Source organism: Rana temporaria, chromosome 1 (assembly GCF_905171775.1).
Source record: "Rana temporaria chromosome 1, aRanTem1.1, whole genome shotgun sequence".
Classification (NCBI taxonomy): Eukaryota; Metazoa; Chordata; class Amphibia; order Anura; family Ranidae; genus Rana; species Rana temporaria.
The window spans coordinates 41,192,696-41,215,512 of NC_053489.1; the positions used below are offsets into that span (position 1 = coordinate 41,192,696).

Genomic DNA, 22,817 nt, shown 5'->3' on the forward strand with positions numbered 1-22,817 from the left:
GATCTTATTAGTATATACTCCTTTCTGGTTTTATTTTTTCCTTGGTTAATCAACATTGTGGTGATGGGTTATGACCATTGTATGGAAACGGGTTTCTTTCTGACCAAAATCATAATGCTTTGGTTTCAATGGTGTTTATTAAAGAATTTTCAAGTGTAATCCTAATGCTTTGAAATGTTTCCCTATTGCATTGTTTTCTTTCCACCATTTTTAATATCCGTCCAAAGCTGCAAATTCACAAGCACTGTGAATGACATAGCGGTCAAGCACTACTTCCAGCCACACTTCTCAGGGAAGGTTTTAAAACCGTACTTTTTGGTAATTCCCATTGCAGTGGAATCTGTCACCTTCTCAAGCTGGCCATGCATGGTTATTTTTTATTTATATTACATTTTTTTCATTCAGGCAGCCAAAAACCAATAGATTCCTCCAACCACACAAAAGAGATGGATGAAGGCATCCCTATAGTGCACCACGCTGGGACATTATATTCATTAAATTCTGACAGCGGCACCTGGTGATTGGTTGCAGCCACTGATCAATGGAATATTTTCGACATGACTACTGTTGAGTGGTTAAGCCTGCACACTGATCCAAATTCTTCCAGTCTTGATGGCATTTCTATCAGTGTATGGCCAGCTTTAGAGAAACGGCAACTATTTTGTGCACTCGGAAATGGATGTAATGAATCTATTGTCTGCATTCATGTGAATACCTGGCTGCCTGTGGGCCAGCAAATGAGGGAACAACTGAAAATGAAAGATCAATTCAAGCCATGTTTTACAAAATTCAGATGTGACAGGTTTAGAAGGATTTTCTGTTTAGACTTATACTTTGTTTTATGCTTATTGTGAATTTTGTACTTCTTTTTTTTTTTTTTTTTTTTTACGTGATCAATAAATGAATATGATAAAATTACTTGTTTGATCTTTGGAACCATCATTTTGTGCGTTGGGGTACAGATATTAATTTGTCATGTACGTATTTGTTTTGCAGTGGATCAGGATATTAAAATAAAGGAGTTGCTACAAATATTTAAGGAATAATGTGAATCGTGATTTGTACTTGCACTATATGGCCAATAGTTTGTGGACAACCCTCAAAATGAGGGAGTTCAGATGTTTCCAGTGATGGGTACTGGTAATTCTAAAGCGTACAAAAAACATTTTAGACATCTGTGCACTTCCTACCTTGTGATAATAGTTGGAGGAGGCCCCTTTCTGTTTCAGTATGACTGTGCCCCTTTGCAAAAAGCCAGTGCCATAAAAAAATGCTTTGATGGATTTGGTGTGGAAGAACTTCAACCCTACTGTGCACCTTTTGACATAGTTACATAGTAGGTGAGGTTGAAAAAGTCCATCAAGTCCAACCTAATGTGTGTGATTTATATTATTACCTTGTATATCCTGGTATGTTGTGGTCGTTCAGGTGCTTATCTAATCGTTTTTTTAAACCATCGATGCTCCCCGCTAAGACCACCGCCTGTGGAAGAGAATTCCACATCATTGCCGCTCTTACAGTAAATTACCCTCTACGTAATTTAAGGTTAAACCTATTTTCTTCTAATTTTAATGAGTGGCCACGTGTCTTGTTAAACTCCTTTTGCGCAAAAAAGTTTTATCCCCATTGTGGGGTCACCAGTACGGTATTTGTAAATTGAAATCGTATCCCCCTCCCAATCGTCTCTTCTCCAGAGAGAATAAGTTCAGTGCTCAAAACCTTTCCTCATAACTAATATCCTCCACACCCTTTATTAGCTTTGTTGCCCTTCTTTGTACTCTCTCCATTTCCAGTACATCCTTCCTGAGGACTGGTGCCCAGAACTGGACATGACTTGGAACATTGACTGCAAGCCAGGTCCTCTCCTCCAGCAGGGCCGATCCTAGGGTCACAGGCGCTTGGGTGCAGAAATATTTCTGGCGCCCCCACATGGGCGTCGTAATTTTACCAACTCCTCCCACTTACAAATGTTTCTATGGCAACGACTCAACCACAGAGATGCTCCCCCACGAAGTCTTCATTAATCTGGGATCCTTACATGATCTCTTAACAATAAACAAAATACGGGAAGAGAAGCAGAGTACTTTATTGGGACATGGAGGGGGGCCTCTGATGGACACAGAGAGGGCTTCTGTTGGAGAGTCTGTTAGATGTTCGGCGCCCCCACCTCTGCAGGCGCCTGGGTGCAATGCACCCTGCCTAGGATCGGCCCTGACTACATGACCTCATAAATAGGCACAAATCCCCCACAGACAAACTCCAAAGTGTTGTGAAAAGCCTTCCCAGAAGAGTGGAATTCATTGAAGCCACAAATGAGGGAAAGGACAAGTCTATAATAATGGCCATGGTTTGGAACTGGGATGTCCAACAAGCTTATATAGGCATAATAGTCAGTTATCCACAGAGTTTTACTTATATGGTGTATTTAACACAGATTGTGAAATTAATTCTGGTAGTTATAAAGGGCCAGTGGACAGATCTCACTCCAGATTAAATGTTGGTCATAGAAGTTTTTATTTTATCAATTCAATTAATTTGTCAATTTTTAATTGGATCTTTTCTATTTAGCTAATCTTCATTATAACATTGACCCGATAAAGCAAAGAAACATGTATTTGTTTTCCCAATTTGATGTTCCAATGAATATTTGTGGGGGGAAAACTTGATCAATCTTTAAAATACTGTTCGCCTTGATTTTAGTTTAGACTGGGATGAACCAAGCTTTTTTTTTTTTTCTTTTTTTTTAACCATACTTTTAAAAAATAAATGCATGCACGGGCCAAATTTTAGATTTCAACATAACAATTGTATAGATTGAAAACCTGGATTGTCACTTATGGGCACCTTTTTAAGATCTGCCCTATCTTCTGTTGAGCCCAGCAAGGGTGCACCATCTTTAACCACTTGCCGCCCATCGTATAGCAATATGACATGGTGGCCAAGATGTTTAGTTATCCTGATCGAACGTCATATGACGAGACCAGGATAACCAGCTGGAGTGAGCCCGTGGGGGCACACATCGCGTTTATTGAAGTAGCTGTGTGTCAGTCTGACATACCGTAACACCGATCGTGGTATGAAGCCTCTGACAGAGGCTTCTTAACACGTGATCAGCTATGACCAATCACAGCTACATAGTTACATAGTAGGTGAGGTTTCTTCGGTTCACGCTGACAGGAAGAGCTGATCAGCTCAGAGGGTAGTCTGCGTTGAAAATCAAGCACACTGATTATCAGTGCAGCCCCCATCAGATGTGCCCATCGGCTGCCAATAACTGCCTATCACCTGCCAGCCTGTTCTCCAGAATGCCAGTGCCCATAAAAGCATCAATCAGTGCCCAAACAGGGCCAATCAGTGCCCTTCAGATGCCACTCATTAATGTCTGTCAGTAGCTCCTCATCAATGATGCCTATCCGTGCCCATCAGTTTTTATTTTTTTTAAAGTGTCGGTTTATAGTACAAAAAAAAACTCCAGAGGTGATCAAATACCATTAAAAAAAAAGCTCTATTTGTGGGAAGAAAATTATAAAACTTGAATTTGGGTACAGTGTTGCATGACCGCGCAATTGTCATTCAAAGTGGGACAGCACTGAAAGCTGAAAATTCTGGGCAGCCAAGATTGTTGCCACTAGGCTACAACAGCACCTGATGCACCTAATTCACTGGGACCAAGTTGGATTTGTCCCAACCAGGGAGGCCAGGGACAATACCACCAAGGTACTGAATTTGCTGCACTTAGTCAATAGTAACAAAACACTGTGCTTATTTCTTGGAACAGACGCTGAGAAAGTGTTTGGCGAGAGTGAGGGCGAACGGGGTACTTTCCGAACCGTTTCGGATTACCAACGGAACCAGGCAGGGCTGTCCTTTATCGCCACTGCTCTTTGCACTGTCCCTGGAGTCCTTCCTGTGCCATGTTAGACTGAACCCGAATATCTCAGGCGTGGTGGTCAGCAAATCTCAATATAAGGTGTCGGCGTACGCGGATGACCTAATGTTCTCCCTGACCAACCCTATCATCTCACTTCCCAACCTGATGCAGGAATTCGACGTGTACGGACAGCTTTCCAACCTAAAAATAAACTTTACCAAATCAGTAGCGATGGGGGTGGGCATCCCACATCCTCAACTAGCACACCTCCAGGATAGCTTTAACTTAAAATGGACTGACACGGCCCTGAAATACCTGGGTACACATATCCCCCCCAAATTCGCCCATCTTTTCAAACTCAATTTCCCGCCCCTCCTGAAAACCGTCCAAAAACTCCTGGACCAATGGGGCACTGGCCTACACTCTTGGTTTGGCCGCTGCAACATTCTTAAAATGTCAGTACTACCCAAGTTTCTTTACCTACTACAAGCCCTTCCAATCCAAATACCTGCAGACTTTTTAAAACAAATGCACTCGACCTTTATAAAGTTCCTTTGGGCGGGGAAAAGACCCCGCATACATAAGAAAATACTTTCACTTACTCAAGCAACACGGAGGTCTGGCAATGTCGGACATCCGCTCGTATTATACTTCAGTCCACCTGAGTAGGTTATTAGACTGGTGTCGCCACAAGGATTCCAAACTTTGGGCGCAATTGGAGCAAGCACAGACTGAAGTTCACCTCCAGGGGGCCCCTTGGTGTTACTCAGCCCTACCTTCCACCCTTAAACGACACCCGCTGATAGGTACCACTGTAAGGGTATGTGCACAACTTGCATCCGGATCTCCCCTTTTCTCCCGACACTCTATTCTACGGCCGGGGCCAGGCATCGATGACGGGAGTTTTCGAGCCCTGAAGGAGGAAGGACTCTACCTTGCCTCACACTTCAGTAGCAGGGGAAGGTGTAAAACGATTGGGGAGTTCTCCGATCCGGAGGGCCAGTTCCGACTGGACTTTCTAAGGGCACTTCAGCTTAGCCACTTTCTCAAACCTTTGACACCCCCGACCCCTGATACCCGCCCTATTACGACTCTGGAGGAACTCTGCACAGGAACAGGGGCGTTACCACTCGCACTTTCTTTGACATATAACATGCTCATAACACCGTCGGGGGACTTCCAGCCTCTGAGCCTAGTTAAGTGGGAGAGAGATCTGAATTGCCACTTCTCCGCCAGCAAGCGACAGCATATCCTCAAATTTACACAAGTCCTCTTTGTGCTCCAAAATACAGGAGACTAACTACAAAATTCTCACACGGTGGTACAGGGCTCCGTCATTACACAAGTTTTTCCCTTCCACTTCAGATATGTGTTGGAGATGCCAAAAGGAAAGGGGCACTCTTCTCCACATCTTCTGGACCTGTCCAGGGTTACAGTCCTACTGGAGGGGGAAGTCCGCAAAATAGTCAAAAAATTCACTGACAGACCGGTCCCAGATGATCCGGCATACTTCCTCTTACACGCCACTGACACCCCGGCCAATATTTATAAAAGATCGTTCATCAGACACCTACTTGACGCAGCAAAGGCTTGCATTCCACTCCTGTGGAAATCTCAGCGTCCACCGACCATCGCCATGTGGCTTAAGAGGGTCGAGGACATCAACCAAATGGAGGACCTTTTATCCTCACAAGCCAAGTTGGGTGCGAATCCTACTCCAAGATGTGGCAATCATGGAACATGTTCAAGTACTCAACGGAGGGCCAGGCCCTCAGAGGGGTAGACCAGACTAACTGACGATTCACTGTATGGGACCTAGAGATCCCCTTAGATTGCCTGATGCGATGAATGACAGCTCTGGGCTGACGGCGTGGGACCATGCTTGCGAATCCCCCCCCCCCCCCCCCGCGACTGCTCCCTATTCTCCCCTACCCCCTGAGACCGCTTACTACCTCTTCCCCCTTCCTTCTCGCTCTATGTGCCCACGGGCGCAATCTTTCTCCACCTTTTCTTTACTCCAAATTTGTTCTATGTTTTGGAAAAAATGGGTTGCCGGACGACAGGGTAGCATGGTAATCCCGGAGGGATGGAGTTACACTATCCTCTTTCGGGGCCTGACAATGGGGGCAATTTATGCCATTGCCACAACATGTTTGCTATGTACCCCCCAGTATACGTATACCTAAAATAGTTTTATGCAACATTGTCATTGATACTCTGTATGCTCTGCACATGTGCCTTGAGTTGTAAACTGTTATGTTATTTTGTTTTATGTATATGGTTCATGTGGACCGGTTTCCTGATATAAATAAAAAATGTTCTGGGCAGGAGGAGGGGGAAGTGCCCGGTATTGAAGTAGTTAAGTCTCAACCTACGTCTGTGGTCAAGAGCTTGGGCCCTCTTGCATCTCACTATTGCTCTTTGGAGCTGGTATGCTTCCTTGTACTGATTTAAATAAAAAAATAATTTTGGGCTTTAAAGTGGTTGTAAAGTTTAATTTTAAAAATGGGGTCATGCAAGTATTAAGAGGGGTTGGGGGGGGGCTGCATGCAGAAGGTTTTTTATCTTAATGCAAAGAATGCATGAAGGTTAAAAAAAAAATGTCCAGTACTTTTATGACTTAACCATTGTGTGCCACTTGAATAAAAACTGATGTGAAATGCCAAATTTGAATGTTCCAATAACAGATGGTAAGGTGAAATCTTTAAATGTAGATGCCTGTTCCAAAATTTCTAAGAGGGGATTTTTCCTTACTTCCTGTTGTGCATTAGGGACAGAAAAAATGGTTAAAGCTTCCCCAATGATGGTCCCCCCATCATTGGTGTCAGTGGGAGGAGTGGAAAAAATACAAAACTGATTACAGCGCACACATTCAAGAATGACATTTATCCTGCAAGACTAGTGAAAAACAACTGAACATATTCAAAAAAATACGGGGGGGTTTTGTCACACTATATGGTCATATAGTGCTAAGCCCACTTACTGCGACAAAGTACCCCAATTAGTGGGTCCTGACCTAGTAATAGAATGAAAGATCCTGCATCTCAACCATGGGAGACAAACTCCTCTATGTGGGAGAACTGAAGGGATTCCTCCTATGCACTGGTGGCCACTAATGAGAGGTAATGAGGAGGGGGAGGGGTGGTGCCCCACCATTGGTATCATTGAGATGAATGGTCCCCCATCATTGGTATCAGTGGGAGGAATGGTCCCCAATCATTGGTGTCAGTGGGAGGAACGATGCTCCATTGTTTGTGTCTGTGGGAAGACTAGTGTCCCATCATTAGTGCCAGTGGGAGGGGGGGGGACTAGTGACCCAGTGGTGCCAATGGAAGAAAAAATACCCCACCTATTTAGATTGTAAGCTCGTATGAGCAGGGCCCTCTTATGCCTCTTGTATTTGATTGTATTGTAACTGTACTGTCACCCTTTATATTGTAAAGTGCTGTGCAAACTGTTGGCGCTATATCCTGTATAGTAATAATCATGCCCCATCATTGATGTCAGTGGAAGGAAAAATGCCTAATCATTGATTTCGAGGGGGGAGGGGGAAGACTAGTGACCCATCGTTGTGGCAGTGGAAAGAAAAATGCCCCACCATTGGTGTCAATGGAAGGAAACATTTCTCATTATTGGGGTCAGTGGTAGTAAAAATTTTTACCCTTATAACCCCTTTAAATGTCGCCTAATTTGTACCATATTTTGTCGCCATTCCACGAGCATGCGCATTTTTAAAGCGTGACATTTTGGGTATCTATTTACTCGGCGTAACGTCATCTGTTTTTTTAAATTAATTAAAGTGTATTTTTTTGATGTTTAAAATCCACTAAACAAATACTGTGTGATATAAAAAAATTGCAGCAATCGCCATTTATTCGGTAGGGTGTATGCTAAAAATATATATATATATATATATATATATATATATATATATATATATATATATATATATATATATATATATATATATATATTATGTTTGGGGGTTAGAAGTAATTTTATAGCAAAAAATAATGATTTGAACTTACAAAAAGTGCCAGAAAAGGACTGGTCTTCAAGTGGGCAACAAAAATAGGTTCTTGGTCTTGACCCGTTGGGATGCATGGCTGGAACCTGCCTTCATTCTGTATCTTAAAACTGCAGATAAGTTATAAAGCAACAACAATGCAAATCTATTATTTTTTTTCTCTCTTTCTCTCTTCCAGTGTATCAAACGCGTTTGAAGATATCTGAAAATTGACACAATGAAAACTGTAGCCCTACAAGATTGGGGCTCCTTCACTGTCACCATCAAAGCTTTACCTTTCATTCTTCTGTAATCTATTGTCATTTCAATGAATTGTAACTATAAGCTGTTTTATATTTCCATTGTAAAGTAAAAGTTGATATATGAATAAAAAACTGATCTTGGCAGTGCTGGTTAATTCTGTATGGTGCAACACGCTAAACAGGGTATGAGCTATGGAGACTGTGCCCCCACCCAACGCCTGTGCCCCCACCCAACGCCTGTGCCCCAACCCAACGCCTGTGCCCCAATGCATGTGCCCCAACCCAACGCCTGTGCCCCCACCCAACGCCTGTGCCCCCACCCAACGCCTGTGCCCCCACCCAACGCCTGTGCCCCAACCCAACGCCTGTGCCCCAACCCAACGCCTGTGCCCCCACCCAGCGCCTGTGCCCCAACCCAGCGCCTGTGCCCCAACCCAACGCCTGTGCCCCAACCCAACGCCTGTTCCCCAACCCAACTGCAGCCCTACAAGATTGAGGCTCCTTCACTGTCACCATCAAAGCTTTACCTTTCATTCTTCTGTAATCTATTGTCATTTCAATGAATTGTAACTATAAGCTGTTTTATATTTCCATTGTAAAGTAAAAGTTGATATATGAATAAAAAACTGATCTTGGCAGTGCTGGTTAATTCTGTATGGTGCAACACGCTAAACAGGGTATGAGCTATGGAGACTGTGCCCCCACCCAACGCCTGTGCCCCCACCCAACGCCTGTGCCCCAACGCCTGTGCCCCCTCCCAACGCCTGTGCCCCCACCCAACGCCTGTGCCCCCACCCAACGCCTGTGCCTCAACCCAACGCCTGTGCCCCCACCCAACGCCTGTGCCCCAACCCAACGCCTGTGCCCCCACCCAACGCCTGTGCCCCAACCCAACGCCTGTGCCCCAACCCAGCGCCTGTGCCCCAACCCAGCGCCTGTGCCCCAACCCAACGCCTGTTCCCCAACCCAACGCCTGTTCCCCAACCCAACGCCTGTGCCCCAACCCATCGCCTGTGCCCCAACCCAATGCATGTGCCCCAACCCAGCGCCTGTGCCCCAACCCAACGCCTGTGCCCCAACCCATCGCCTGTGCCCCAACCCATCGCCTGTGCCCCAACCCAACGCCTGTGCCCCAGGCAGAAAGCAAAGGACTAGTCGCCAGTATTGCCTGTGACTGGTCTTTTCCCCATTACTGACTTACCATGCCTTGTTCTGCAGTGCCGGGACAATGTCATCTAGAACCCAGAGTGAAGATACCAAATTACCCCCCCCCCCCACACCATGTATGATCAACATGTATCGGCAAACCCCCACCCCCAAAAAAATGAGTGCTAATCTGCTTGTTTACCCCTAAGCATAAATCACCCCCTCCTAATACAAATCAGCCCTCTGGTAAAATCCCCCCCGCCCCCAGAATAATTCTTTGCCCCCCATCCCCCAAATCGGCCCAGCACAAATGCCCTTAACCCAAAAACAAAATAACCACTCCTAGAACAAATCCTCTACCCTTCACATTTCCCCTCTGAGCACACATCCTCTTCCACCCACTTCAACCCCCCCCCCTCCGCCCAGAACGAATCCCCCCATCCCTCCTCCTAGCACAAATAACCCCCAATCATCCCTACTAGCACAATTCCCCTACCCCCTCTACCATATCACCTCTTCTAGCACAACCCCCCCCCCCTTAGTGCAAATCCTCCCCCCCAACACAAACCCCCCTAAATCACCACTACTAGCATACCCCCTTCAAATTTCCCCTTGGAATCCATGCATCTGGCCCCCCAAATGTACATTAGGGGGCCGGACGCATGGATTGGGGGGGGCGGCGCCCCTAATGGATGGGCCGCCACTGCCCTTGCACCCAATCTCCTCATACTGGAGAAGAAATTTTCTAGACAGCTACACTCCACACAAACGTAGCCTTTCTTGGTAAAATTGGGAACAAGCACTACAAGCCACAGCAACCAGGACAGCTCAGCTGACGCGTTTCACACTATACTCGTGATTTAATTTTGTGCTTGTTCCTGATATTAAAGTGGAGTTCCACCCATAAATATAACATTACATCAGTAGTTTAAAAAAAATGTCATTAGTCCTTTAAGAAATTTTTTTTTTTTAGATGCCTTCAAAGTGTTGTTGCTAGGCAGAATAGTTAATCTTCCCTCTTCCTGCACCTAGGTGCTTAAGCTTCCTAACCTACACCGCACAGACTCCTGGGATTGTAGTGGGTGTAACTTTCCAGGAGTCTGTGCACTCCCCAGTCTCAAAGAATCATGTGACTTGGACAGTACAGGTGCTGAAACCTGATCTGAAACCTATTACACTGCTTGTGCAGCACTGAGCATGTGTGAGATCTGCAAGGCTGAAATCCAGGAAGTCATACAGTCTGGCTTCATGATGCCCACACTTAAAATGGCCCCAGTCAATTTCTATTTTTATAAAGTGTCTAAATGCTGTAACAACCTAACAAAACGGACCTTCGTTTACAGACTAACTTTACTAGAATACATTAAGCTTGTGTATTACAGGGGTATTTATATTTAAAAAGTGAAATTGTGTCCGGAACTCCGCTTTAACAATAAAGGCTACGTTTGTGTGGAGTGCGGCTGTCTTCCCCCCCCCCCCCCCTCATCCTCGTGCCTTTAGGCAGCTGCCTAAGCAGCCTTATGCCAGCACTAACACTAGCTATCATATGTGAGTGATCGGTCTGGACGCACTCGTATGCGATTTCTGCATGAGAGATTACAAGCAACTGGGTGCAATTAATTGCCAGGAGTCATCAGCTACCCATTGCTTTTAATGTGGCTGCCTCTTGCAGCTAATTGTGGGACCCCCGCTAGGGTTCTCACATTTGTTGTTGGAAATTCCGAGCGTGTGTACGCGGCATTAGCGTATTTTCAGTTCTTCTCCCCGCTTCCTACCTAACAAAAGTTAATAGATAGGTGTGCCTGTTTTACTGATAATCAGGAGTTCCAGACATGGGGATCTCCAACACAGGGGTGATCTGTTTACATCTTGAGTTAATATTAAACACGGCTCTCTTATCCCACTACAGTATGCATCTCTGGCCTTTTCTTAAAGCGGGAGTTCACCCGGAAAAAAAAATGTAACATTAGATTGAGGCTCATTTTGTCAAGGGGAATCGGGTATTTTTTTTTAAATCGAAGCCGTACTTACCGTTTTAGAGCTGCATCTTCTCCTCCTCTTCCGGGTATGGTCTTCGGGACTGGGCGTTCCTATTTGATTGACAGTCTTCCAACAGGCTTCCGACGGTCGCATACATCGCGTCACGAATAGCCGAAAGAAGCCGAACGTCGGTGCGGCTCTATACGGCGCCTGCACACCGACGTTCAGCTACTTTCGGAAAATCGTGACGAGATGTATGCGACCGTCGGAAGCCTGTCAATCAAGTAGGAACGCCCAGTCCCGCAGCCCATACCCAGAAGCGGCGGAGAAGAACTCTCTCTAAAACGGTAAGTACTGCTTCGATTTAAAAAAAAACACCCGATTCCCCTTGACAAAACGAGCCTCAATCTAATGTTAAAAAAAAAAGGTTTTTGGGTGAACCTCCACTTTAAATTACTAAAAATCAAAATGTGTTTTTTTTTTATTATTATTATTATTTATTTAACCACTTCAATACCAGGCACTTTCTCCCATTCCTGCCCAGAAACATTTTCAGCTTTCAGAGCTGTCAGACTTTGAATGACAATTGCACGGTCATACAACACTGTACCCAAACTAATTTTTCCCCACAAATAGAGCTTTCTTTTGGTGGTATTTGATCACCTCTATGCTTTTTATTTTTTGCTAAACAAAATTTTTTTTCTTCGTTTCTGTTATAAAATGTTGTTTTCTCCTTCACTGACGAGCAATGATGAGGCGGCACTGATAAGGTGGCACTGATATGTAGAATTGATGGGCACTGATATGCAGCACTGACCGGTGGCACTGATTAGCCCTGACAGGTGGCATTGATGGACACTAATAGATGGCACTGATGGGCAGCACTGATTGGGCAGGTACTGACAGGTGTTAATGCTGGCCACTGATTGGCACTGTGATGGACACTGGCACTATGGTGGGCACTGATTGGCACTATGGTGGGCACTTACTACCATGATCGGAGATTCGGCGTGTCAGACTGACACGATGCACTCACAATCGCCACGCTACGCTCCCCCACGGGCGCGCGCCAGCATGGTATCCTGCTGGACGTCCTATAATGTCCAGTCAGGAAAACAGAACCACTTCCCGGCTGTCAATATGCTATAGGCCGGGCGGCAAGTGGTTAAATTTGGATGTAGTGGTAAGAAATTAGAACCACTTTCGTGTTGTTATTGCCAGAGGCGGCTCTAGGCTTTGTGAGACCTTAGGCAAAACTTGACATGGGGCCCCACTCACACCCATGATGGGAAAAATATTTCAAGGACAAGAGCCTCTTCCCCACAACCCTGGCCGGTGGTTGTGGGGGTCTGCGGGCAGGGGGGCTTATCAGAATCTGGAAGCCCCCTTTAACAAGGTGGCCCCAAAGATCCTGCTCTTTAATAACTAATGGGTGGGGGCCACCTGGTGATGTCACCTGGTAAACCCGCCCCCTTGTGATGTCATTGACGTAGGCATGCTGGGTTATTGACGTCACAAGGGGTGGAGTCACTGATTGTTAGGGACGTTGGCGGCCCTGTTTCTGAGTAAGGGCTCTTAACACTGTCTGAGCACAGCAGCTTTAAGGTCCCCTGTCCCTCCAAACTGGGGTAATGCATTGGGTAAGTTAGGTGGCCGCGAGGCCCCTGTGAGTGCGAGGCCTTAGGCGACCGCCTAATTAAAGCGGGAGTGCACCCAAATTTTTTTTTTTAACATTAGATTGAGGCTCATTTTGTGAAGCTGAATCGGGTGGGTTTTTTTTTAAATCGAAGCTGTACTTACCGTTTTAGAGATAGATCTTCTCCGCCGCTTCCAGGTATGATCTTCGGGACTGGGCGTTCCTATTTGATTGACAGGCTTCCGATGGTCGCATACATCGCGTCACGAGTAGCTCTATACAGCGCCTGCGCACCGACGTTCGGCTTCTTTCGGAAAATCGTGACGCGCAGTATGCGCCGGTCGGAAGCACGTCAATCACAGCCTGTGATTAGGAATGCCCACTCCCGCTGGGAATATTGAGTGACGGGAGAAACTGCTGCCTGACTAAGGTAAGGATCGCCAATAAAAAAAACAAACAATGGATTAATTATTGTCTCTGCCTGCTAGTTTAGTTGAGCCAAAGTCCAAATTTAGGGTGAACCTCCGCTTTAAAGAGCCTGTTTACTGCTGTCTGCCACCTTCACCCTCTCTAATTGTCCTGATCACTTCTGTCACAGTGAACGAAACTGAGGATAGATCCAAAATTTGGGGTTGTCACCAGAATAGGATTAGAGGGAAATCTTCCAATGGGGTCACTTTACCCCATGACAACTAACAGGAGATTTCCTTGCTTTTGGAAAGATATCCTCTCACTTCCTGTTGCGTCTACAGGACAGGAAATGATGGGGAAATCCCCCAAATAACATACAGATGGCAAAAAAAAAACCACACTCAAACAGCAGTTTTAACCATTCTCCACTACTATATGCATAATGAAAGAAATGTTTTGGGCTAGATTCACATAGATCAGCGGATCTTTAGATCCGCGTGATCTATGTGATTTAAGATCCGCTGCCGCAAGTTTGAGAGGCAAGTGGGTAATTCACAAATCACTTACCTCCAAACTTGCGGCGGCGGATCGTAAAACCCCCGGCGGAATTCAAATTCCGCGGCTAGGGGGAGTGTACTATTTAAATCAGGCGGGTTCCCACGCCAATTTAAATGCGCATGCACCGTCCGCGAATTTTCCCGGCGTGCATTGCTCCCAATGACGTCGCTAGGACGTCAGTGGTTTCGACGCTTACGTAAATGACGTCCATCCGTATTCGAGAACGACTTACGCAAACAACGTAAAAAAAAAAAAATTGACGCGGGAACGACGGCTATACTTAACATTGGCTGCGCTTCATAGAAGGGGTAAGTATACGCTGGGAAAGCCGCTACGAAAACGTTGTAACAACACTGCGTCGGGCCCGCGTACGTTCGTGAATTGGCGTATCTCGCTGATTTACATATTTCTCAATGTAAATCAGCGAGAACGCCCCCCGCGCCCATTTTTAATTTGCAGTTAAGATCCGACGGTGTAACACAGTTACACCTGTCGGATCTTAGGCATATCTATGCGTAACTGATTCTATGACCTGGTAGGAAGGAGCAGGCGCTCGTCTGCGATCAGCCTGGAGTTTCTGGCGCTGCGCAGAGACCTCAAGGGACTTCTGGATCTGTACCCAAGAGGCGCGTAGGACGGAAAGGTGATCCTCCACAGCCGGAATATCCTGGGGAGAGAATGCCTCCGGTAACACGGCAGGTTGGAACCCATAATTGGCCATGAAGGGAGACGTCCCAGAGGAAGAGTTCACCGCCGTGTTCCTGGCAAACTCAGCCCAAGGCAGGAGGTCAACCCAATTGTCCTGGTGATCGGAGACATAGCAACGAAGGAATTGCTCCAAGGCCTGATTGGATCGTTCTGCGGCCCCATTGGACTGAGGGTGGTAGGCCGAGGAGAAGGAGAGATGAATCCCCAACTGGGAGCAAAAGGCGCGCCAGAACCTGGACACAAACTGACTCCCCCGATCCGACACTATCTCCTTGGGCAAACCGTGCAACCGGAAGACCTCCCAGGCAAAAATCGTGGCCAACTCTTGTGCAGAGGGTAACTTCTTGAGAGGAACACAGTGGCACATTTTGGAAAACCGATCCACAATCATGAGAATGACCGTATGGCCTCGGGATGCAGGGAGGTCCACAATGAAATCCATCCCCAGGTGTGACCATGGGCGCTCCCCGGTGGCTATGGGTTGCAGCAGGCCCAACGGAAGGTGCCGAGGGGACTTACTTTGGGCACAAACGGAGCATGCCGCTACATATGCGGCGATGTCGGAACGTAGGGAAGGCCACCAGAACAGACGTGAAACAGCCCAGGATAGCTGATTCTTACCAGGATGCCCCGCGGTCTTGGAGTTATGGTAGGTTCGCAACAACTGAGTGCGCAACTCCTCAGGCACAAAACATCTGCCGTTGGGTCTCCCAGAGGGAGCACCAGATTGAGCCGCCAAAATCTGCTCACCAAGGGGAGAGGTCAGGCTGGTGCGAATGGCGGCCAGGATCTGATTCGGAGGTATGACCGAAGTCGGTATAGATTCCTCCCTGGACAGCTCGGAGTACTGCCGTGATAAGGCATCCGCCCTGATGTTCTTGGAACCGGGTAGGTAGGAGACCACGTAATTAAAACGTGACAAGAACAGAGCCCATCTCGCCTGACGTGGTGTCAATCTCTTGGCCTCAGAAAGGTAGGTCAGATTCTTGTGGTCCGTCAGGATGAGAACCGGAACCACCGAACCCTCGAGCAAGTGCCTCCACTCTTTGAGAGCCTGCACTATGGCCAATAACTCCCTGTCACCAATCTGATAGTTGCACTCCGCGGGAGACAGTTTCCGGGAGTAAAATCCACAAGGAAGCAGCGGACCCTCTGGTGTTCTACGCTGAGACAGAAGGGCGCCTACTCCCGTCTCAGACGCGTCCACCTCGAGGACAAAGGGCAACCCAGGGTTGGGATGAGACAGAATCGGGGCCGACACAAAGGCGGATTTTAGGGCCTCAAAAGCCCAGATGGCCTCGAGCGGCCAGACCTGGGAATTACTGCCCTTCCTGGTCAGATCCGTGAGAGGCTTGGCCAGCATGGAGAAGTCCCTGATGAACTTCCGATAATAATTGGCGAAGCCCAAAAAGCGCTGCAAGGAACGAAGACCACTGGGCTGAGGCCACTGTAAGACAGCCGAAACCTTCTCAGGGTCCATGGAGAACCCCTCAGCGGAAATTATGTAACCTAAGAAGGTTACCTGGGATCGGTGAAATTCGCATTTCTCAAGCTTACCGAACAGCTTGTTCTCTCGTAACCGTTGCAACACTCGCTTGACATCCAGAATGTGGGCCTCCATGGATTCAGAGTATACCAAGATGTCATCCAAATAGACCACCACACACTGCTGCAACAGGTCACGGAAAACATCGTTGATGAATTCCTGAAAGACTGCGGGCGCATTGCACAACCCAAAGGGCATAACCAAGGATTCATAATGACCGGTCCTGGTGTTAAACGCGGTCTTCCACTCATCGCCCGCCTTGATCCTTACCAGGTTATATGCCGCCCTCAAGTCGAGTTTGGTAAAGACCGTGGCCCCCTTAAGGCGATCGAACAGCTCGGAAATCAAGGGTATCGGGTAAGCGTTCTTGATCGTGATGCGATTAAGGCCCCTGTAATCGATGCAAGGCCTCAACTCACCGTCCTTCTTTTTCACAAAGAAAAATCCAGCCCCTGCCGGGGACGAGGATTTGCGAATGTGACCACGGGACAGCGCCTCCATCACGTACTCCTCCATGGCCTCATTCTCCGCAACCGACAGTGGATAGACCCTGCCGCGAGGAGGAACGGCACCAGGTTGTAACTCTATGGCACAATCGTATGGGCGGTGCGGAGGTAGGGGAACTGCGCGCACCTTATCGAATACATCCCGGTACTCCTCGTATTCAGGAGACAACAGAGAGTCCGAGGAAGTACACAGCAACTTGACAGGCCCATGGATGCAACTAGCCCCACACTGTGGTGACCATGAGAGGATCTCGGCCGATCTCCAGTCAAAAGTCGGATTATGCTTCTGGAGCCAGGGGTACCCCAAGACCACCGAGTAGTGTGGAGACGAAATAACCTGGAAGCAGACCGACTCTCTGTGAACGGCACCAATGGCTATCCCCACTGGAAGGGTCTCATGAGTCACGTGTGACGGCTGGAGGGGTCTGCCGTCTATCGCCTCTAGAGCCAGCGGGGAACCTCGAGCCTGCAGAGGAATGGAATTGGCGGCAGCGAACTCACTATCAATGAAAAAACCACCAGCACCAGAGTCCACCAACGCCTGGGTCGTCACCGAGCCCCCGACCCAGGAGAGGACAACAGTGATCAGTGGTTTATCAACACGGGAAACCGGGGACGAGGAGACTCCACCCAAGATCTGCCCCCGACAGGATCTCAGGTGCGAGCGTTTCCCGGACGGTTCGGACATGCCAACCGAAAATGCCCAACGAGACCACAGTACATGCATTGGCCCTCGCGTCTCCGGAGTACCCTCTCCCCCTCGGACAGGCGAGCAAACCCCAGCTGCATAGGTTCACCCCCAGACAAGTCAACCCCAGGAGGCGTGGGAGGAGAGGGAGGCACGGGTGGGACAGCAAACGTAGGCGCCAAACTGTTAGGAGGCCTCCGCAGGCTCTCCTTAAAGGAAGGTCTCTCCCTGAGTCTGGTGTCAATCAAAATCAGGAAAGAAATAAGAGCCTCGAGCTCCACTGGTAGGTCCTTAGCTGCAACCTCATCCTTCAAGGCATCCGAGAGACCATGAGAGAAAGCAGCGACCAGAGCCTCATTATTCCAGCCCACCTCTGCTGCCAGGGTACGAAACTCAATGGCGTATTCGGCTACGGATCGTGAACCCTGTCTGACGGACATAAGGAGCTTCGCAGCAGAGGCGGCGCGAGCCGGCACATCGAATACCTTCCGAAGAGAAGCAACAAAACCGGAAAACTCGGCAACCACCGGATTGTTGTTCTCCCATAAAGGGCTGGCCCAGACCAAGGCCTTGTCCGAGAGCAGCGAGATCAAGAAGCCCACCTTTGATCTCTCAGTGGGAAAGGCATGTGGCAGCAACTCGAAATAAATGCCCACTTGGTTAAGGAAACCTCGGCACTGAGTTGGCTCTCCCCCAAATCGCTGTGGAAGGGGGGCAGAACCGGTCATACCCCGAAACACCGCAGGCGCAACAACAGGTGTCGGGGTAGACTCTGGCGCAACAACCGGAGCGGCAGTAGGAGCGACAACCGACCCATCGGCAATGGGAGCGAAATGAGCCGTGCGTTCAACCAGGGTTTGCAACGCCACGGCGAACTGACCCAACAGGTAATCCTGCTGATCAAGTCTGGCAACCAGCGTGGGTAGCGAGGATGGCCCTGTACCGTCAAAATTCATGGCTTGGTCCTAATGTTACGGAACCATGAACCAGACGTACAACAAGAGATAAGTGAAAATAAGAAGGCTTATTTGAAAATCAAGCTGTAAAGCAAAAGTCCAAACGGATGGTAAAACCGAAGCAGAGTCTTTGCGAAGCCAGAGGTCAGGAACCAGAAGGGTAGTCGGACGAAGCCAGGATCAGGAACCAGCAGGGAAGTCAGACGAAGCCAGGATCGGAACCAGAAGCAGCAGCCGTCTTAGAAGCATGTGAACACAGGAGGACCAAGCAAGGAACTGAAGCCACAGACCTCCTATATATATGAGCCAGGCATCCAGCTCCTCCCAGTGGGAAGGAGGAGCCGCAGGGTGGAAGGCTACAAGAGACCCAGAAACCAAGATGGCCGCCAGCACATGTCAAACGAAGGAGACAGGAGAGAGGTAAGACCATGACACTGTCACAGCCCCGACATAAGCCCGGTCCAGCTTGTGGTGTATGTCCCCATGTTATCTGTACCTGAATTACTGCAGTTCCTTGTAGGTGTCACTCACTTCCTGCAGCACTAGGATGACCACGTGTCCCGGATTGCCCGGGACAGTCCCGCATTTTGCAGGTCTGTACCCGGGCACCTTCATGCCAGGACAATACAGTGTCAAGGAATGAAACTGACACAGCCACCCCCCGGGCCAATCTGATGCCCCCAAAAAAGGCCGCCACATCACCGCTTTGCTCACTGACAGTACTTGTCCTGGCCAGGAATGCCTGGAGGAGCACAATTCCCGCCCCCTGTTTGTGATTGGACACAAGAGGCGGCATTTATGATTTTTCCAATCACTGTGCTGTGATTCGTTATAGCACAAGCTGATTTTTGGGAAGGGGGATGTCCCTGAATTGTAGTTTGGATATGTGGTCACCCTATGCAGCACATGTCCTCGGTCTTTGCGGTGAAGTGCAGGGAGGAGGGGGGAGGAGAGGATCCGAGACTGGAGTCTGGACACTGTTCGCTCCTCTACGGTCAGCCTGACAGCTTCAGCCACTTCTGCCTTCTCATGTCATCGCCGGACTCTCCGCCTGCCACTTGAGCAGTAGGAGCAGTCCGGCACATCCATTCCTAGCTGACAGCAGGCGGGCTGACCCAGCTGGCACCTAGTGGGCTGACAACACAGCGGGCGAGTGGGCTGACACAGCGGGCACTGGGTGGGCTGACAGGAGGAGTAGGGGGTCCCGACTGTCGAGGTGGGTGCAAAGAGTAGTGCAGCACTAGGCACGGGCTGTCTGATTGTCTTTGACATCACTGGTTGCTAGACGCCAGACGGAGCCAGCCCTAGCAACCAGTTCCGGAAATGAATTTAGTAGGGTGGCTGCACTGGCAGTGTCCTCTATTCCATTCCGGTACACTGCACCCGGGAAGGTGCCCAGGACCTGGAACATACATGCCAGTTGACCAGACTTCCACGGCCCTGCAGAGCAGGGACAAAACCGGGGACAGACTACCTCCGTGGACAGTGCCTCATTCCGGGGACTGTCCCTGGAAAACGATGACGTCTGGTCACACTAATCTTATTACACCGATCTTGGTGTGGTCAGATGCTTTAAGGGCAGAGGAGAGATCTAGGCCCAGATTCTCGTAGGAGATACGACGGCGTATCTCCAGATACGCCGTCGTATCTCTGAGTCTGAGCCGTCGTATCTTGGCGCCTGATTCAAAGAATCAGATATGCCAGAATTTGTATAACATATGACCAGCGTAAGTCTCTTACGCCGTCGTATGTCAACTGCATATTTACGCTGGCTGCTAGGGGCGTGTACGCTGATTTACACCTAGAAATATGTAAATCAGCTAAATATGCCAATTCACGAACGTACGCCCGTTCGTTGCATTACAGATACGCCGTTTACGTTAGGCTTTTCCCGGCGTAAAGTTACCCCTGCTATATGAGGCGTAGATGAGGCGTGCCAATGTTAAGTATGGACGTCGGAACAGCGTGGAATTTTTCACGTTTTACGTCGTTTGCGTAAGTCGTTCGCGAATAGGGCTGGGCGTCATTTACGTTCACGTCGAAAGCATTGGCTTCTTGCGGGTTAATTTGGAGCATGCGCACTGGGATACTTACACGGACGGCGCATTCGCCGTTCGTAAAAAACGTCATTTACGTGGGGTCACATTAAATTTACATAACACACTCACACATCTTCCACATTTGAATTAGGCGGGCTTACGCCGGCCTATTTACGCTACGCCGCCGCAACTTTGGTTTAAGAATACTGCACTTGCCTGTCAAAGTTGCGGAGGCGTAACGTAAATAGTATACGTTACGCCCGCACAAAGATGCGCGCTTCTACGTGAATCCGGGCCCTAGAGTCTAATGGACCCCAAATTTTTCCAAAAAGAGTACCTGTCACTACCTATTGCTATCATAGGGGATTTTTACATTCCATGTGATAAAAATAAAAATGATAAAAAATTAAATAAAATGAAAGGGACAATGTAAAAATAAAAAAGCAAAATAAATAATAATAATAAAAAAGAAAGCAATCGTGAGGGAGGGATATACTTATTAACCTGAGTAAGGATTAGCTCCCGCGTGTTCGCCAACCCCACGTGCAGAGCCCGCCAGGAATTCGGCACTGCGCTAATCACAGGCAGTGAGACATTTCCCGATCTCTGCAGCCGAGCATCGGACAATGTCTCACTGCCTGTGATTAGCGCAGTGCCGAATTCCTGGCGGGCTCTGCACGTGGGGTTTGCGAACACGCCGGAGCTAGGATAGCCACATCATCCCTTTAATCCAGGACACATATTAATTACACAGGTTCTGAGGCTGATTTAATGCAGATAAGGCATCTAGTGAGTTTAATTACCACCTTAATCAGCCACAGAACTTGTATAATTAATATGTGTCCTGGAGTAAAGGGATGATGTGGCAACCCTAGCTGGAGCTCATCCTTAAACCTGAGATGTTGCACTTGCTGGGACCTGTAGTTCTACCAAGAAATAAGCCCAAACATGCTCTGGTCCTTCTATTTAAAAATAGCCACCATCCTATTATAATATCTAGCAGTGTATATGATGTTACTTGTTTTCCTGTCATTATACAGCAGCACTAAAAAAAAAGGCTTCTGGGTGTAGAAAGATGGCCGACCTGTGTACTGTGGGTGTAGCAATATGGCCGACTTCCTGCTCCTGGAAGAGACACGTGGTTGCTGCAGTCTCCAGGAAGCAAGTCAGTAAAAGGTTGTGTGCAGTAAGTAGGGGGTTTGTGTGATGTGTGGAGGGTGAGAGGAGATGGGAATAGAAGAGCAGAAGCTGCCTGTAGATTACATATAACATAATGACTGATGGGTTTCATAGTACAATATAAATATATAGGATTGCAGGTGATGTCAGTTCTATTAATGGTTGTAAATACAAAACAAACTTCTTTGTTTATAAGGGCCCCTTTACATATTCGCTGTGCGTTCCTGCATGCGTGTTCATGTGCATTATGTTAAGGCAGCCCATTAATTTTGAATGGATTGGCGGTGCCCCTTTGACACGTAACTTTCATTAACACAAAGCTCGGGTGTACGGTGGGTGCATAGGCCGGTATTGTAAGGCGTATGACTTTCAGTGCGATTATGTAGTGCTACTTGGAAGTAATTTGTATATTCTATGGGGGCCAAAACACACTGTAAACCGCACCAAAGTAGTGCAGGAACCTTTTCCAAAATTGCTCCGTGCCGAGTTGTATTGATGTGCGCGGCTCCCAAACAAAATTGGCGTCCTTTTTTCCCCCCAAATAGAGCTTTCTTTTGGTGGTATTTGATCACCTCTGCGTTTTTTATTTTTTGCTCTATAAACAAAAATAGAGCGACAATTTTGAAAAAAATGCAATATTTTTTACTTTTTGCTATAATAAATATCCCCCAAAAACATATACATTTTTTTTTTCCTCAGTTTAGGCCGATACATATTCTTCTACCTATTTTTGGTAAAAAAAATGGCAATAAGCGTTTATCGATTGGTTTGCGCAAAATTTATAGCGTTTACTAAATGGGGGATAGTTCTATTTTTTTTCCTTTTTTACTACTAATGGCGGCGATCAGCGATTTTTTTTCGTGACTGCGACATTATGGCGGACACTTCGGACAATTTTGACACATTTTTGGGACCATTGTCATTTTCCCAGCAAAAAATTCATTTCAGCCCTGGTTCACACTGGGTACGATTTGGAACGATTTGAGATGCGATTTGACATGTCAAATCGCATCTCAAATCGGCGGCAATTGTCGGCAATGGCACTGTCCTAATCAGTGCGACGCCGCATCTGCGATTTCAAAAAGTAGTTCCTGTACTACTTTTTGCGATTTCGGGCCGCGATTTACATTAAATTGCGGCCAAAATCGCAGCCGCGAAATCGCGGTAAAATCGCGCATTTTACCGCGATTTTGAATTCGCAGCAGTGTGAACCTAGGCTAAATTGCATTGTTTATTGTGAAAATGACAGTTGCCGTTTGGGAGTTAACCACAGGGGGCGCTGTAGGAGTTAGGGTTCACCTAGTGTGTGTTTACAACTGTAGGG

At 47.6% G+C, this 22,817-nt stretch overlaps 2 protein-coding genes across 4 annotated transcripts in view; both read left to right on the top strand.

The window, feature by feature from the left end:
- ME2 (malic enzyme 2) overlaps window positions 1-8,778 on the top strand; it is a 110,855-nt gene extending 102,077 nt beyond the window's left edge. Inside the window, exons 17-18 of one of the 2 annotated variants that reach the window (XM_040336976.1) lie at window positions 8,077-8,143; window positions 8,638-8,778. In XM_040336976.1, coding sequence (XP_040192910.1) covers window positions 8,077-8,104 — 28 coding nt within the window. In that variant the 3' untranslated portion in view covers window positions 8,105-8,143; window positions 8,638-8,778. Of the gene's footprint in view, window positions 1-8,076; window positions 8,285-8,637 lie in introns of those variants that run through there. The other variant, XM_040336969.1, reaches the window with a different exon arrangement.
- Window positions 8,779-21,393: 12,615 nt separating this feature from the next.
- ELAC1 (elaC ribonuclease Z 1) overlaps window positions 21,394-22,817 on the top strand; it is a 30,242-nt gene continuing 28,818 nt past the window's right edge. The window contains exon 1 of one of the 2 annotated variants that reach the window (XM_040337004.1): window positions 21,394-21,500. The gene's annotated coding sequence lies outside the window, so the exon portion shown is untranslated. The remainder of the gene's footprint in view (window positions 21,501-22,817) is intronic. The other variant, XM_040337013.1, reaches the window with a different exon arrangement.